Source organism: Loxodonta africana, chromosome 5 (assembly GCF_030014295.1).
Source record: "Loxodonta africana isolate mLoxAfr1 chromosome 5, mLoxAfr1.hap2, whole genome shotgun sequence".
Taxonomy (NCBI): domain Eukaryota; kingdom Metazoa; phylum Chordata; class Mammalia; order Proboscidea; family Elephantidae; genus Loxodonta; species Loxodonta africana.
Genome location: NC_087346.1, coordinates 66,006,234 through 66,021,362, shown reverse-complemented (window position 1 = coordinate 66,021,362; position 15,129 = coordinate 66,006,234). Strand labels below are relative to the sequence as shown.

Here is a 15,129-nt window from a genome sequence, read left to right as displayed (position 1 = left end):
AAAAAAAAAAAGAAAATCTTGGGCCACTGAAGATTCCTCAGCCTCAGTTTGGAATGTATTAAGTACATATCATATGTGTTTTTGTGATATGAAGATGAAGAATAACAGTAAATATAGGAACTAATTCACAGGAAAAAAAATTGAACGTTATGATGATATTGTCTGGTTTTTGTTACAATAAGCTAATTCGGTTTTGACTTCTCTTTATTGTAGTCTACCAAAATAAACGGCTGTGAAGAATATTGTGAAGAAAAAGTAATAAGTGAAAAGTAAGAAAATAATTTTTGAAGTGTCTATAACATTTTGTTTTTAGAAGTCTTTGGAAGGTTTCCATTTAGATGTTGATTTAAAAATTAATTTGTTCTTTTTTAGTAAAATAAGAATTTTTTAGTAAATTATGGAACTATGGTTGAATATTAAGAATGTTTTAAAATTTTTTGTTACAAGAAGGTTCTAGCTACATGTAAAAATGTGTTTGTTATAATATTGCCCCCAAAAGCAGTATTCTATCCACCGTGGGGAAAATGCATGGACCAAACCAAAAAAACCAAACCCAGTGCCATCGAGTCAATTCCGACTCATAAACCCTATAGGACAGAGTAGAACTGCCCCATAGAGTTTCCAAGGAGCGCCTGGCGGATTCAAACTGCCAACCCTTTGGTTCGCAGCTGTAGCACTTAAACACTACGCCACCAAGGTTTCCAAATGCATGGAAGAAAGGTCTAAATAACCAAATTGAGTGATTGATCTTTTTCTAGAAAGGCAAATTGACAGTTTTTGATTAAGTAAACTTAGATATGAGGGTTCATCTTATTAATGTAGAAATGCATACAGTTTTATACCCAACAAATCGGCAAATATCCAAAAATGAGTGTATCAGTAAGGAGGTGCCTCTTAAACATTGTTTAGGGAGAGAGGAGGGAAGAAGAGTGAATTAGTGTAATCGCTTCAGATGGCAATATGAAAACGATAATGTTTTTTCATTTTACTAATTTTTGGATGCCTTTTTTCGTACTTAACACCTCTGAAACCAGGAGAAGTCTTATTATTGTTGATATTTTTCTTTCTTAATATAAAAACAATAATGTTGTCTTATAAGATGGGGATCTTAGATTCAAAGAAATAGCCTTCAAACTAGCAATTTTATATCTAAGAATTTGCCTCACCCTCACATGTGCAAAGACATTTCTATTAGAATATTCTTTGCTATGTTATTTATAGTAGCAAAAGACCATAATAGAGTCAAAATAAATTAGGGTGTGTTCATACAGTGAAATACTAGACAGCTGTTCAAAAGAATGAGAAAGAACTGAATGCCTGATGGAAGAATCTCCAAAATATATCTTTGTAGACAAGTATACTTACTAGGAGACAAAATCAATTTCATGAATGCAGGGCTTGCAAATTAAATGTTAATTGTGACTCACACTTAGTTGGAACGGGGGAAAACATCCAGCATAAAAGGAGAGTAATTGCTGCACTATTATTGATGTTTTGGGAACATTAGTGCACGTCCTGCTTTCCTGTTGTGTGCTGTTATCAGACAAATGTACTCTGCTTTTTCCCCTGAACATCAGAAAATTTCAGACTTTTACATAATCCTTCTTCGTCACACCTTAGCACTAAGCACTATTCCCCTACCTAGTTTATCTTTTCTAGCCATTCACCCTAACAGAGAGATGACCTCTGCTCTACACCCCTAGAGTAATAGAAACTTGAACTGAGTTTCATTATTTTAAGTGGGTACCCAAATACAGGAGTGTCCTTCTGGCCCCTGATTTTAGCAAAAGGCTGACATCCTTCAGTAGTGACTTCTTTAAATACCTTACGATACATGCATACAACGTAACACTGGGCAGCTGCTCAAAAGAATCAAAAGAGGTCAAGCTATATACTGACACAATTTTAATCAGCCACCATGTTGAGAGGTGGAAACGAAACCACCACCTTTTCCATTCCCAAGAGGAATCCTTCAGTCTAAGGTTCAGAGACTTATGTTTGGGGATGAATTTAAAACCATATTAAACTGTTCTGAACCTCATTTCAATTTAGGTCTACCAATAAATTCTAAGAATTGTGGATTTATTTTTTTTCATCAGATAATCTTTTAAAATACTGTAATAATTGTGAGAAAATAAATGGATCAGGGCCATAGTATTTAAATTTATCTTTGTGATAAAACTGAAGAAAATATTACAAATGTGTTTTCTTGTCATAGCGCGATTCAGAAGTCACGAGAAAGGAAAACCGATGATGAAATCACATGGGGGAGTGTTGAACTGCCAATAGAGACAACAAACCACGAAGATTCCAATAAAGGTAAGAAGTTTATTACCAGTGTTTTGATCCAAAACAATGGATAGGAAAAATAAGTTCACCATATGTGTATTTTTTTGGTTCTATATGTAAAGTTAAATCATAAACAAACATCACTGCTTATTTATATAATCAGATATTTGCACAGTTGTAGCCTAAAATTCTAAGTGGCTTGGAGGAAGACATGCAAATAAATGTTTAAATACTTTGAATGGAAACACAGAGTCACAATTTTACCTTTGTGAAATGAGAAGTCAAGGAGCAAATTTTATTTATGGTAAGACAGGTAGAACAGCTCAAAGATAGAGGATTGTTACTCCTGAATCCCAGGCTTATTTTTTAAGAGCAACCGAGTCTATCCTCACTGTTAACTGCCTCTCTCACTTTGTGTAACTGAGCCAGTGGAAAAATTAAGTTACTATCCAGTGTTTTCATTTTTCTTGTTTCATATAAGGAAATTTATACTAATGCAATGGAAGAACATAGTTTTGTCATTTGAAATCTTAGTTGTTAAAGGAAATTGAGTAACATTTTTTTGATTTAGATAAACTGTTGGTTTCTTTGTGTCTCAGCAATGCTCTTACTGACTCCTGTAGCCCATGCTCATCTATCCTGCCTTCAAACTCCTGTTACACTCATGCTCCATTCTGTAAATAGTTATTTCAGATGAGTGAATTTTGTATTCCCAAATAGATGTTATCTTCTTGAGGTATCTTGTACAGCTTTGTATCCCCTGCAATGCCTGGGACATTGTTGCCTACATGGTAACTACATCATAAAAATGTTTTGATCAGCTGATTGACATGCACGAAACCGATTGCCACCAAGTCAATTCTGACTCATAGCGACCCTATAGGACAGAGTAGAACTGCCCCATAGGGTTTCCAAGGCCCTAATCTTTACGGAAACAGACTGCCACATCTTTCTCCTGTGGAGTGGCTGGGGGTTCTAACCACAGACTTTTCTGTTAGCCGCTAAGCGCTTAATCATTGTGCCACCAGGGCTCCTTTACACTTGCACAGACAATAGCAAAAAGTCTCTCCATTTACTTTTTTCTAGAATAATAAGCAGGCATCTGTCATAAGGAGTACGAATTAAATCCATACCTCTTTTAAGACACTAAAGTCATCACTTGTTTAAGTCAATTCCTAAAGGACCCAAAGGAATTCTCCATTGTTATGTCTCCATGCAGCCATGCCAGAAATACTGGCACTGGGTGCCAAGGGTGGGTAGTGAGGGGAGAGACCAGTGCTCCTAGAGCCATCTCCTGTTGTAAGGAGTTTCTAAACCATCTTCTTCATCTTTTCCCCATGAACTTAGAATTAGAAGCTAATTTAAATACAGCATAGTGACAAGACTAGATATATTTTTATCATGAACATAGTGCCATTTACAGCAAGACATACAAAAAGAAACAATTTAAACTGCTTTAGAAACAGTAAGTAAATGATCCTTAGGAACTTCTGATCAATCCCTGAAGTATTTTCTTAAAAGCTAGGTGCAAGGTCCTTACTACAGCAAAGACTTTCTTTTGTTAATTCTAGTTACCTGCCTTCTTACTGATTCCGTTGCCTTATTCTCTCATATTTATAGGCTCCCACTTTTGTAAAAATAGATGAGATGAGAATAGGCTCAAATTAGTTCACTTACTGGCAAAATCAGTTCTGGGGGAAATTCTTTTTAAAAGAACAACTGCTTTCTTCTTACTAGATCATCCCTTTCTGACAAGTGAGGAGCTCGCTGCACTGCCCATCATCAAAGTGCTTCCCTCAGGTAAATACACTGGAGCCAGGTTGAAGTCAGTCGTTCGAATGTTGCGGGGTTTCCTGGATCAAGGAATTCCTTCTAAGGAGCTGGAGGTAAGTGGATTATGCCAGTGGTTCTTTCCCAAAGGTTATGCATTTATTTTTAAAGAAAATGTATCTCTACTAGCCCCAAGGTTAGTAGAAATCTTTGAAATTTTTGACAATGGTCTGTTACCTTTCCAACTCTACTTACAGTTATTTCGAACTATAAAAGAGCACCATCTTGTCCCATCTAGCAGTAAATTAATTTTTCTAATTAGGATTCTAATGATATTGATTTAAAGGAATGTCTTTAACCACCTGGAACTTGATAAGTTTCCCTGAAGTTTATTTTCCTTACCACATATGTAGAGATAAAGAGTTTAAAAAAGAAAGTATTAATTCCAACCATCAGACTAAGCTTCATTAGTTAATACACTATAGGTGTGGTTCATCATTAACAGTAGTTCCTAACTTAACACATACACAAAGCAGCAGTGGTGTAGAGTTCTCGCTCCTGTGGTCTTGCTTGTGCCATCTATACTTTCTACTAGGCAAAAGAGAAACACAGCCCCACTGTGGTTTGGGGATTTGCCTTGCTCCTCTCCCTCAAACCATCTGCTTGCTAGGCTACTTCCTGAGCTTTTTGTAGCCACTGAAAGGAGCTAACTTGTTCTTCTTGTTGTAAATACATATGCGAGACACTTACAGGTCATCTCAGATTCCTAAATAGCCAGGAGGCCGTTAGAAAACAGGGATCAGTCACTAATACTGATTCCTCCATGAACCTTCTGACCAGAACCTGAACATACTAGATGCTCCTGGAGCATTAGCACATGGAAAGTAGCTTCTTTTACTTAGAAAACGAAGCAGACAGCACTCAGAGCAAATGTGGATCCACTGGTTAGTGGGTCCCGCCTACTACTCTAAAAGGCTGTCCAGATGGAAATGACAGCTTTTCTACATGTACCCCACTTTGTACCATAGATGAGATGTTATGGGGTAGAAACCCCAGATTCTTGCATAGCATGACTCGTACCGACCAATAAACTAGAGACTGAGGTGGGAGAACAGGAAAGGCACCTTTATTTCCTTGTACAAGGAAATGGAGTCAGTCAGAGCTGCTGCTGCCAAGACTGCTCACCAAAGGGGGGCAGGCAAGTTACTGTTAAAGGGATTTACAAGTAGGGAGTTCATACAAGTTACGTCAGCAACATTCTTAATCATACTAAGCAGGTGAAATGAGGCTTACGTATAACCTCCAAATAAAGGCAGGATTCAAATGCAAAGCTGAAGGTAGGAGAGAGGAAGCCCAGCAAAGGAAACAGAGTTTTTAATACAACACTAAAAAAAATAAAATAAAAATTTTTTTGTTTTGTTTTGTGGGGGCTGTGTCTCAGAGGGACTCAGAGGCCTTCCTTATGCAGGCCCCTCCTCCCCGTCCCCCCGCCACCCCGGCCAGATAGGCTTAGTTAAAAAAAAAAAAAAAAAAACCAAACCCGTTGCCATCGAGTCAATTTCAAGTCATAGTGACCCTATACTACGGAGTAGAACTGCCCCATAGAGTTTCCAAGGAGCGCCTGGTAGATCTGAACTGCCAACCTTTTGGTTAGCAGCTGTAGCTCTTAACCACTACACCATCAGGATTTCCAGGCTTAGGTGGGCTGAAAACTTCTGCTACACATGCTCCACCAAGTGCCTTAGTTAAGGGATGGACAAAATCCCTCCCCCAAGCATTTTTATATCACAAAGCCTACTTGACGTCCCACCTGACCACCGCTAGGAGGGGGTCAGATACCTTGGCAGCAACCTAGAAGGGTATCTAACCCTGCTACAAAACGTCAGACCTCGGAGGGTGGGGGGGCACCTCTGTTCCTGAGGCCTGTTGCCAAGGTGATGAGCTGGGGGCTCCCAACTCATTTACACATGTATAAGTATTGCCTGGCTGTTACAGAAAGATAAAAAGCACCTTGGTTGCTCAGGAATTCCAAGGATTGTTTTCTGATACCAGAGACAAAAGACCAGACTGAGTTCTTTGACTCACAAGATACATAACACAACATTCACCAATTCAACTTTTTTGATGTGTACGATTTAGTGATATTAATTATAGTAGTCATGCTGTGCAACCGTCACCCATGCTCCTTGCCAATTTTTCCGTCACCACAAACAGGAACACTTCCAAAGGAGCTAACTTTTCTTGACTGCTTCTGCTGGGCACTGCTAATGCTTTACATTTAATTCTCAAAATATTATTTCCATTATATAGATTTGGAAACTAAAACTCACAGTAGTTAAGGCATTCTTTGTCTTTCTGTTCTCCATTTTGCAGAAATGGTTCCTTCTTAAGGTCTCCGTTTTAAATGTCACTACCTACCTCAGAGACCTTTCATCACAATCCTTTATAAAGCAGACCTCCTTTGCTTTTTTCTATCACAGCAGCTTACTAATCTCTTCAAGGCACGGATCACAGTATTTGTCTGTTTTCTTCTTTATTGCCTCTTTCTGTCCCTGGAAAGCCAGGATCCGAACTTCTTGCCCACCACTGTATTCCCAGCACTTACTGCAGTGCCTTGAATATAATAGGCATTCAGTATGTATTTGCTGAGTGAATGAATGAAAAGTGAGAAAGCATTGACTTTAGAACATAGGACTGTCTGACCCCAACACTCTACCACATGAAATATTTTGTGACCCCACAGAGCATTGTTATACCAATTTAGGGGCTCCTCTAACTAAGCACAGAGCCCTGTGCAACTGTACTTGTCCAATGCCCATAAAGCCAACCCTGCCTACGTCCTACAGCCAAGCCTAAAGGTAATATATATTGGCCACTAAAAGTTTTCTGCTGTTTTTGATTAAAAAAACGTTTTAATAACCAGAATTATAAATAGCATAGGAAGCATACTGATGCATTTTGGCAGCACAATGATGCCAGGTCTTGGAAGACATGCTTTTCTTCTCTTCATTCTGGCTCTCACAGAGAAATGTTTCTACCTTTCTCAGGAAAGCCCTCTGTCTAGAGATGTGAAAAGACGAAATTCCTTAGCATAGCATATAAGTCACTTTACAAACTCACCCCTGCTTACCCCTCCAGCCTTAGCTTTCAAGACACCATTTTATATCCTACTTCCAATGATTTGGTGCGCTCAATATTCCAGGGTGATCCAGGCCTTCATGGCTTTGCTAACATAGTTCCTCTGTCCAGAATACTCTTTCCCACCTTATTTCAACTGCCAAGAAGTTCTGCTGTAGTTCATCACTTTGAGCCGAGGTTGTTTTCAAAAGTTATATTTTTCTAAAACACAATTACAGGTTTTTTAACTGAAATTGAAAATTAATCTGTAAAAGTAGCATCAAATGTGAGTGTAATGAGCAGAACTTGACCAAAGTAAATGATGCCACTAAGAAGCACACAAGAGAAAATGCTGTTTGTGCTAAAGAATATGACATATAATTTGGCAACCACACCAGCAGCAACCAAAAAAAAAGAGTGTATGGTCACATATGTATGTGTATAGGCATATATGCTTACCAGTAGGTACAGGTGTATACATATGTGTGCACAGATAGAGGGATCTGTGTGTACATATATGTACAGATATATGTGTGCACACATATTCATAGAGGACACAGTTACAGGTGCTTCTCAGACATAACCAAACACCTCAAGTGATTGCTTTTTGGCTTTGAATGCTTAAGATCTTAGTCTCATGGGACAACTCAGTCAACTGGCATAATATAGTTCATAAAGTATATGTTGTCCATTCCTATGTGGTGAGTAATGTCTGGGGTCTTAAAAACTTATGAGCAGCCATCTAAGATACAACTATTGGTCTCTATTCATCAGGAGAAAAAGAGAAAGAAAGAAACAGAAGTCTCAGATCTAGCCTACAGGGCTCATAGCCTACATGAACCACGGCCTCATCTACCCTGAGACCAGAAGAACTCGATAGCTCCCGGCTACATTACCAACCATTCTGATCAGGGTCACAATAGATGGTCCCTGATAGAGCAGGAGAAAAACAAAACAGACCTCAAATTCTTAAAAAATCCAGACTTACTGGACCAGTTGAGACTAGCGGACTGTCTAAGACTATCGCCCTGAGATATTTTTTAAATCTTGAATAGAAACTATCTCCTGTTCAGCGAGATAAATTTGGTACATGATATTACCCATGAGTACACTGCTACATTAAAAACTATCTATATGAGACCAAAAGGTCAACAATTACTCTAAAGCAAAGATGAAAAGATAAGGGTGCAGGGAAAGTAGAGCACTGGGAATGGAACAACCCGAAAACAATTAAAGAGAATGTTGACACATTGTGAAAAATGTAAGTAATCTCAAATGGGAACCTAATTTGCTCTATACACTTTACTGAAAACACAATAAAATAAAATATTATTTAAAAAAATTAATATGCAAAATGTTATCTCACAAAGTTAGTTGACCCCAACACATTAAAGAAACTTATAACAATGTATTTTAACAACTGGTTTACCAAATCAGTATTGGGATTTTAGGTTTATTTATCTTGCCCCCTGCACATTTAAACCATATCCAGTTACTACTGAATTATTATCTCAACAAATTTAACTTTATTTCCGTTTTTGCTTACAGTCTCTTCAAGAATTAAAACCTTTGGATCAGTGTCTAATTGGACAAACTAAGGAAAATAGAAAGAAGAACAGATATAAAAATATTCTTCCCTGTAAGTTCCAGTTTAGCTTCCAGTTGAATGTTTGCTCAATATAATTTGAACTAACTTAAAACCTTTATGCTCGTTTCCCCATCTATCTCTCACATAAGCACACACACATTCAGAGTCAATGTGAATTCAGCAACAAATAAGTTTTGTTTGTTCAGTAAGAAATACACAATGCGAAATCCCTTTTCGATTTTCTATATATTCTAAAATCCAATTAGAGGAATCTTAAATATTTCTTCAGGCATTCCTAAATTTTATTAGGCTAGTATTCAAATTAATCAGTGATGCTAAACTAGTAATTTTAAAGTCTTTTTCAAAATATGAATTGGCTTCTCAGTGAGTAATTTATCAGACTCATGTTAAAACCAACATCAATTTATTTCACTCATTTTTAAGTTTAGAGAAATGTTATAGTACATATTAGCTACATGCCTGTATATGACTACAGTGGAACCACCAGGTTGTACTATACTTTTAATCATTTCAGATACCGGAAGGAAATAACAGCAGTTATTGTTACCCATGTTCACCAACTACCAGTGTAATTTTATAAATATATGTATATAGCCAAAATACTAACCTGGCAACTTCTTATAGTAATTACCTGCCACATTTACATATATTAGCACATTGGATTACAAAGTGACATACTAACCCTATGTTTACCCTGAAGTCATAAATCCAAAGATAAAGAAAAGAACCAATAATAACAAATTATACAATAAATAAAAATGCAATTGAATTTTCTTAATCAAGATAGAAGACACAAAATTCATTTTGGAAAGCTTCCTGTAAGAAGTGAATCTTAGCATTTAAAAAAAGGAATAGACCATGGCTTGGCATAACGTAGGTGGGAATTATTTCAGGCAGAAATAATGACCTGACCAGTATCTCACGGTCAGAATGGGACAAGCCATAAATTCCAAATGAGTGGATTTGTTTCCACGAGTGGTCAAGTAGCTGAAGGGCAATTGACAGAGGATTTTGAAACTTACAATTAAAAAGTTTCAATTTTGTAATCAGAATAATTACCAGTTAAATGTATAAATATTTGAAATAGAAATGACTTCTTCTAATGTATGCTGTTGTTGTTGTTAGTTGCTGTCAAGTTAATTCTAGCAAATACGTACAAATTTATTTTCTTGGACAAACCATTAACTGTGCGATCTCGGTAAAAGATGGCTTTATATACACTTTTCACTGGGACAGCCTGGTTTCAAAAATTATATTTTCACTACAATTAGACATAGACAAAGGCCTATATACCTGGAGAATAAAGTGAGCTGCCTTTTTGTGTTCTATAAAAAAGATTTTTTGGCATTATCAGTCAGTACTGTTATTACTGTCATGATCGCTAAGATGGAAAAGAAGTAGCACAGTTGTTTATTTTTCTAATTACTTATTAAGAAGTTCTAAATGTATTTATGAATTTTAGTTCCTTCAGCCTAATCTATACGTAAATATCAAATTCCATATGTCAAACTCACTAAGCTGATACCTTAGATATACTCTAACATGCATGAAAAGAATAAATACAAAATAATTTAGCTGCATTACAAGTTGAAAACATACCTCTGTTAAAATGTGTGTTTGTGATCTCATCTATGGTTAAGAGGAATTCCTCATGATCTTTGATTTAAGCTATTTATAAGACTCTTATTTAAAAATACATGATACAGATGACTGTTTTATGGTGGGGAATTCACAGATGATGCTACAAGAGTGCCACTTGGAGACGAAGGTGGATATATCAATGCCAGCTTCATTAAAATCTCAGTGGGGAAAGAAGAGTTTGTTTACATTGCCTGCCAAGGACCTCTCCCAACAACTGTTGGAGATTTCTGGCAGATGATTTGGGAACAAAAATCCACAGTGATAGCCATGATGACCCAGGAAGTAGAAGGTGAAAAAATCAAATGCCAGCGCTATTGGCCTAATACCCTAGGCAAAACGACAATGGTCAGTGACAGGCTTCGGCTGGCTCTTGTGAGAATGCAGCAGCTGAAGGGCTTTGTCGTGAGGGCAATGACCCTAGAAGATATTCAGGTAAGCGAATTAAATCTTTGTTTACTAAGGCTTGTATCCTAGCTGGAATCCAGGCCTGGACTCTTACCATGATTTCATCAGTGTATTTCTAGATAAAAGCCGGTGATTTCTTGGTTCTCATTTCAATGGAACTAATGTCACTATTCTTTTTTACCTAGTGTAAATTTTAAATGTAATCCCCTCCCTTCATGATTCTGCTCAAAAGTTTCCTTCAGTATATACTGTATTAAAATGAAAATGAAACTTTTAATATGACTGTCCATTATCCTCTACTTAGTGATAGCACAAAATGGCTCAGAAGCTACTGCTGAAAACTTGCTTAAGGTCAAACCTCTAAGTAGACTCATTAAAACTGTTTAAAGAGATTTCTAAGTAGAAGGCATTTCTTCATAAGGGTAGCTTAACATCATATTTAGAATACATGGACAAGTGTAGCATAAACAATTGTCATTCATACAGGTCCTGCAGCAGTCACCTAATGCATTTACCTTGAATTAGATAAGCAAAAAAAATTAGATGAGCAGGCACATAAAGTTGCTCCTATTTCCTCATCTCCAAACTTCCTCACCCAGTAACCCTTCCTTCAGTAATTCCACATGGGTGTGAGTAATATGTTTCCTATAGCTTAATTAAACAAACAAACAAAAAAGTGATACTACTTTCATAGAAGCAAGGCATATTGACTTAATTCTGTTGGAGTCATGATTTTTGATATCTGATTTAACTAAGAATTAAAGATTTTACCTCCTTATTTATTTATACCAGCCTATTCATAAAAAAAATTTTTTTTTTTTTTATTCATTACTCGGAGCACTAGTGGTGCAGTGGTTAAGAGTTCAGCTGCTAGCCAAAAGGCTGGCAGTTCGAATCTACCAGCCACTCCTTGGAAACCCTATGGGCAGTTCTACTTTGTCCTATAGGGTCACTATGAGTCAGAATCAACTTGAAGGCAACAGATTTGGTTTGTTTTTTACTCATTACATAGGCTAGCACAATTGTTCAGACTTCCTCAAATGATTTACTCATTTAATCAGCACGTGTTTGTAGAGTTCAGGCCCCGTTATAAGCTCGAGGGATTCAGCAGTTAACAACACAAACAAAATCCCTGACTTCATGGAGCTTACTTTTAAATGAGGAGATTCTGGTGTTGATAAGTGCTGTGAAAAAAATAAAGCAGAGAAGGGCAGTTGGCTAGGGAAGTGTGAGAGGCGTGCTGTAATTTTAAACAGGGAGTCAAGGAAGGTCTGGGAAGGTAGCATTTGGGGAAAAGAGTTGAGGAGTGAGCCAGGGAGTGATACCTGGGGGAAAACATTTCAGTCAGAAAGAAAATCAAGTACAAAGACCCTGAGATTGAAGTGTCCCCAGTGCATTTAAAGGACCACAAAGAGATCATTGTGGCTGGAGTAAAGTGACTGCAGGGTTGAGAAGGTGGGGGGTTAGATCTCAGAGGTAACTGGACCAGTTCTGTAGGACTTACAGGCCATAGCAATGACTCCGACTTTTATTGGGGATAGAATAAGTTTTGAATTGGGGTTTATTTTCAGAGCTTTCAAAAAGGAGTTATCACTAATATTTAAAATGTGGCTCTAACAACCTTCTTGGTAAAGGTCCTAGATGTGTTGCTAAATGGGGTCTCTTTGTCTCCTCCATTTTCAAAATCCACAAGTCAAAATTGGAAAGGACAAAATAAAATTAAGAGCCAATTATATGTGAACAATAGAGAATGCCTTTACCTACTTATTCTGTTGTGAAATTTCAGACCGGAGAGGTGCGACATATTTCTCACCTGAATTTCACTGCCTGGCCAGACCACGATACACCTTCTCAGCCAGATGACCTGCTCACCTTTATCTCTTACATGAGACACATTCGTAACTCAGGCCCAATCATCACTCACTGCAGCGCCGGCATCGGACGTTCAGGGACCCTGATATGCATAGATGTGGTCCTAGGGTTAATCAGTCAAGATCTTGAAGTGAGTACAAGACATAGGCTACACAAGCATTTGACCAAAAATAATGTTGGAACCCAATATTTTAATAATGTGCTGGGATCTTGGGTATTTTGTATTTACCAGTTTGTATGAATGACTTAATTTTCTTAATAAATAGAGCTGTATTTATTAAACTTTGTTATTCAAAACTCCATGGACCATAATAAAGAAAAAGTAATACTTCAAATTTATATTTTACTTTAAAAAAAAAAAACTGTGTACTCAAAAGCCCCTTAACCAGTGTTGTAGTTTAACCTTTATAGCCTTTATGCATCCATAAAGTCAGTATTGTTATTCTTTTAGGGCTAGAAATATTGAAATGCTGAAGTATTTTTTAAATGAAAAGCTTGTATTTTTTTTTGTTATTGCTAACAATAGATAAGAAAAGACTTTGTTATACAAATTAATGTTAAATAGTCTATAAACAGTTACTCTCAAAAAGATTTTTTTACGATAAAAACAAGGTTTAGTATAATATTTTTTTTAAGTATAATATTACTCGTGAACCTAAATTAGTATAAACCCTACGTACAATGCTAGAATATATGACATGTAATTAAAATCATTCTCTTAAAGAATTTAGTTAAAATAGTTCTATCTTGCACCTCACACTCTATTGTATCTACTACAGTAATTTTAAGCAGTATAAAACCAAATCATCTATTTCTCCCTTACTTCAAACTGTTAAATATCAGCTCAGATTAAAGGATCGAGACTTTTTTTCTGTAAAGCAAAGTGTAGGAGAAATGGTTTATTGTTTTGTAATTGTGGTATTTTAATTAATCAGGTTTCAGAGATAAAAGAATTTCTGTTGAGGGCTTTCACATAGAATAACCTGCCCTGATTCTTAGAAAAATTATAAATAAGAGTATGAAATGATGGTAAAGTTAATTCACCAACTCATTTTGTCCAAGATAGTTTCCCAAGGCTACTAGTCAGAGAAAGAAAGTGGGGTACAAAATTCTTCATAAGCCCTTTGGGGTTCAGATTTGATTACATTTTTTATGTAATACACATTCTCGTTACTTTGGCAGTTTGACATCTCTGACCTAGTACGCTGCATGAGACTTCAAAGACACGGAATGGTTCAAACTGAGGTGAGTCTTGATTGGTGCCTTCTAATGAGGATTTTATAAAAATTGTAATGTTTTAAAAGTTTCTGTTAAACCTATTTTCTCTTTTTGGAGGGTTTCCATGTTAAAGCATAAAACCAAACATTTATTGTAATAAGGGGCATTTTTTTCCAAAGTATGAGGGCTAATTCAGAAAAAAAAATATTTCTAGGCTATCTTTTTAAAATATCTTTATTTTTTAAAAATGAAGAAATGTAACATGTGCACTGAATAGATTACAGAGAAAGGTGACATGATGAGAGGTGGGGGTGGTACGTGTTACCCTATAATTGGTGACATCCCTTCCTCATTTCCAGTCTGCAAAAGAGGTGCACCCTGGGTGGCACAAATGGTTTGCACTGGATTGCTAAAGTAAAGTTGGCAGTTGGAATCCACGTAAAAATTCCCTGAAAGTGAACAGATTCAGCAGTGTTGACAGGAAGGCAGACTGAGTTGCTTAACTTGGAGAAGGCACTCGTGTGGGGGAGGGGGGGATCCATTTATCCTCTAATTTGATCTTACCTGAAATCCAACCATGGGTTATGTCACCCAGTGGCTTACAGAGTTGTGCCCTTTAAAGGGGTTGCATTGCTTTGAGTATGTCTTCACTGAGTAGTTCTGCTATCCTTTCTGGTTGTGTGCATTGAGGGGTAGGGGAATGTGGAAGGTATTATCACGCTTCTAAAAATTCACATTTCTGTATCTCTTAAAGAATATAAAACCTCACTGTCTTAAAATTTAGAATTTGCCTATTTTCCCGTCATATATTTTTATCGTAATTTAAGTCTCCTAAATATTAGCTGATTTATACTCCAATTTTTTAAGTAAAGAAAACACATTGATCTACATAAACAGTCCTTTAGACCTAGATAGTTCATTAATTCATCTGTTCATTCAGCAGATGTTTATTGAGTGTCTGCTTTGTGCCAGGCACTCTTTTAGGTGCTTGGAGCACATCAGTGAAGAAACAAAGATCTCTGGTCTAGGGAACTTACATTCTAGCAAGGTGGTGATAAGGAAGGCAGATAATAAACACATTAAATGAGCAGATCTATAGAATCTTTGAAGGTGACAAGTGCTTTGGAGAAAAGGGTAGGGTACGAGGGATCAGTCACAGCTGGTTTGGAGTGCTATTTGAAATAAGGTGGTGCCATTGAGAAAGTAAC

The 15,129-nt window shown here is 36.8% G+C and overlaps 1 protein-coding gene across 11 annotated transcripts in view; it reads left to right on the top strand.

Annotated features, from left to right (window-relative positions):
* PTPN13 (protein tyrosine phosphatase non-receptor type 13) overlaps positions 1–15,129 on the top strand; it is a 278,545-nt gene that overhangs the window by 255,318 nt on the left and 8,098 nt on the right. For all 11 annotated transcript variants that reach the window (XM_064285603.1, XM_064285600.1, XM_064285598.1 and 8 more), the window contains 7 exons: positions 214–269; positions 2,219–2,319; positions 4,027–4,175; positions 8,725–8,815; positions 10,521–10,858; positions 12,618–12,833; positions 13,886–13,948. In XM_064285603.1, the coding sequence (XP_064141673.1) occupies positions 214–269; positions 2,219–2,319; positions 4,027–4,175; positions 8,725–8,815; positions 10,521–10,858; positions 12,618–12,833; positions 13,886–13,948 (1,014 nt within the window). The remainder of the gene's footprint in view (positions 1–213; positions 270–2,218; positions 2,320–4,026; positions 4,176–8,724; positions 8,816–10,520; positions 10,859–12,617; positions 12,834–13,885; positions 13,949–15,129) is intronic.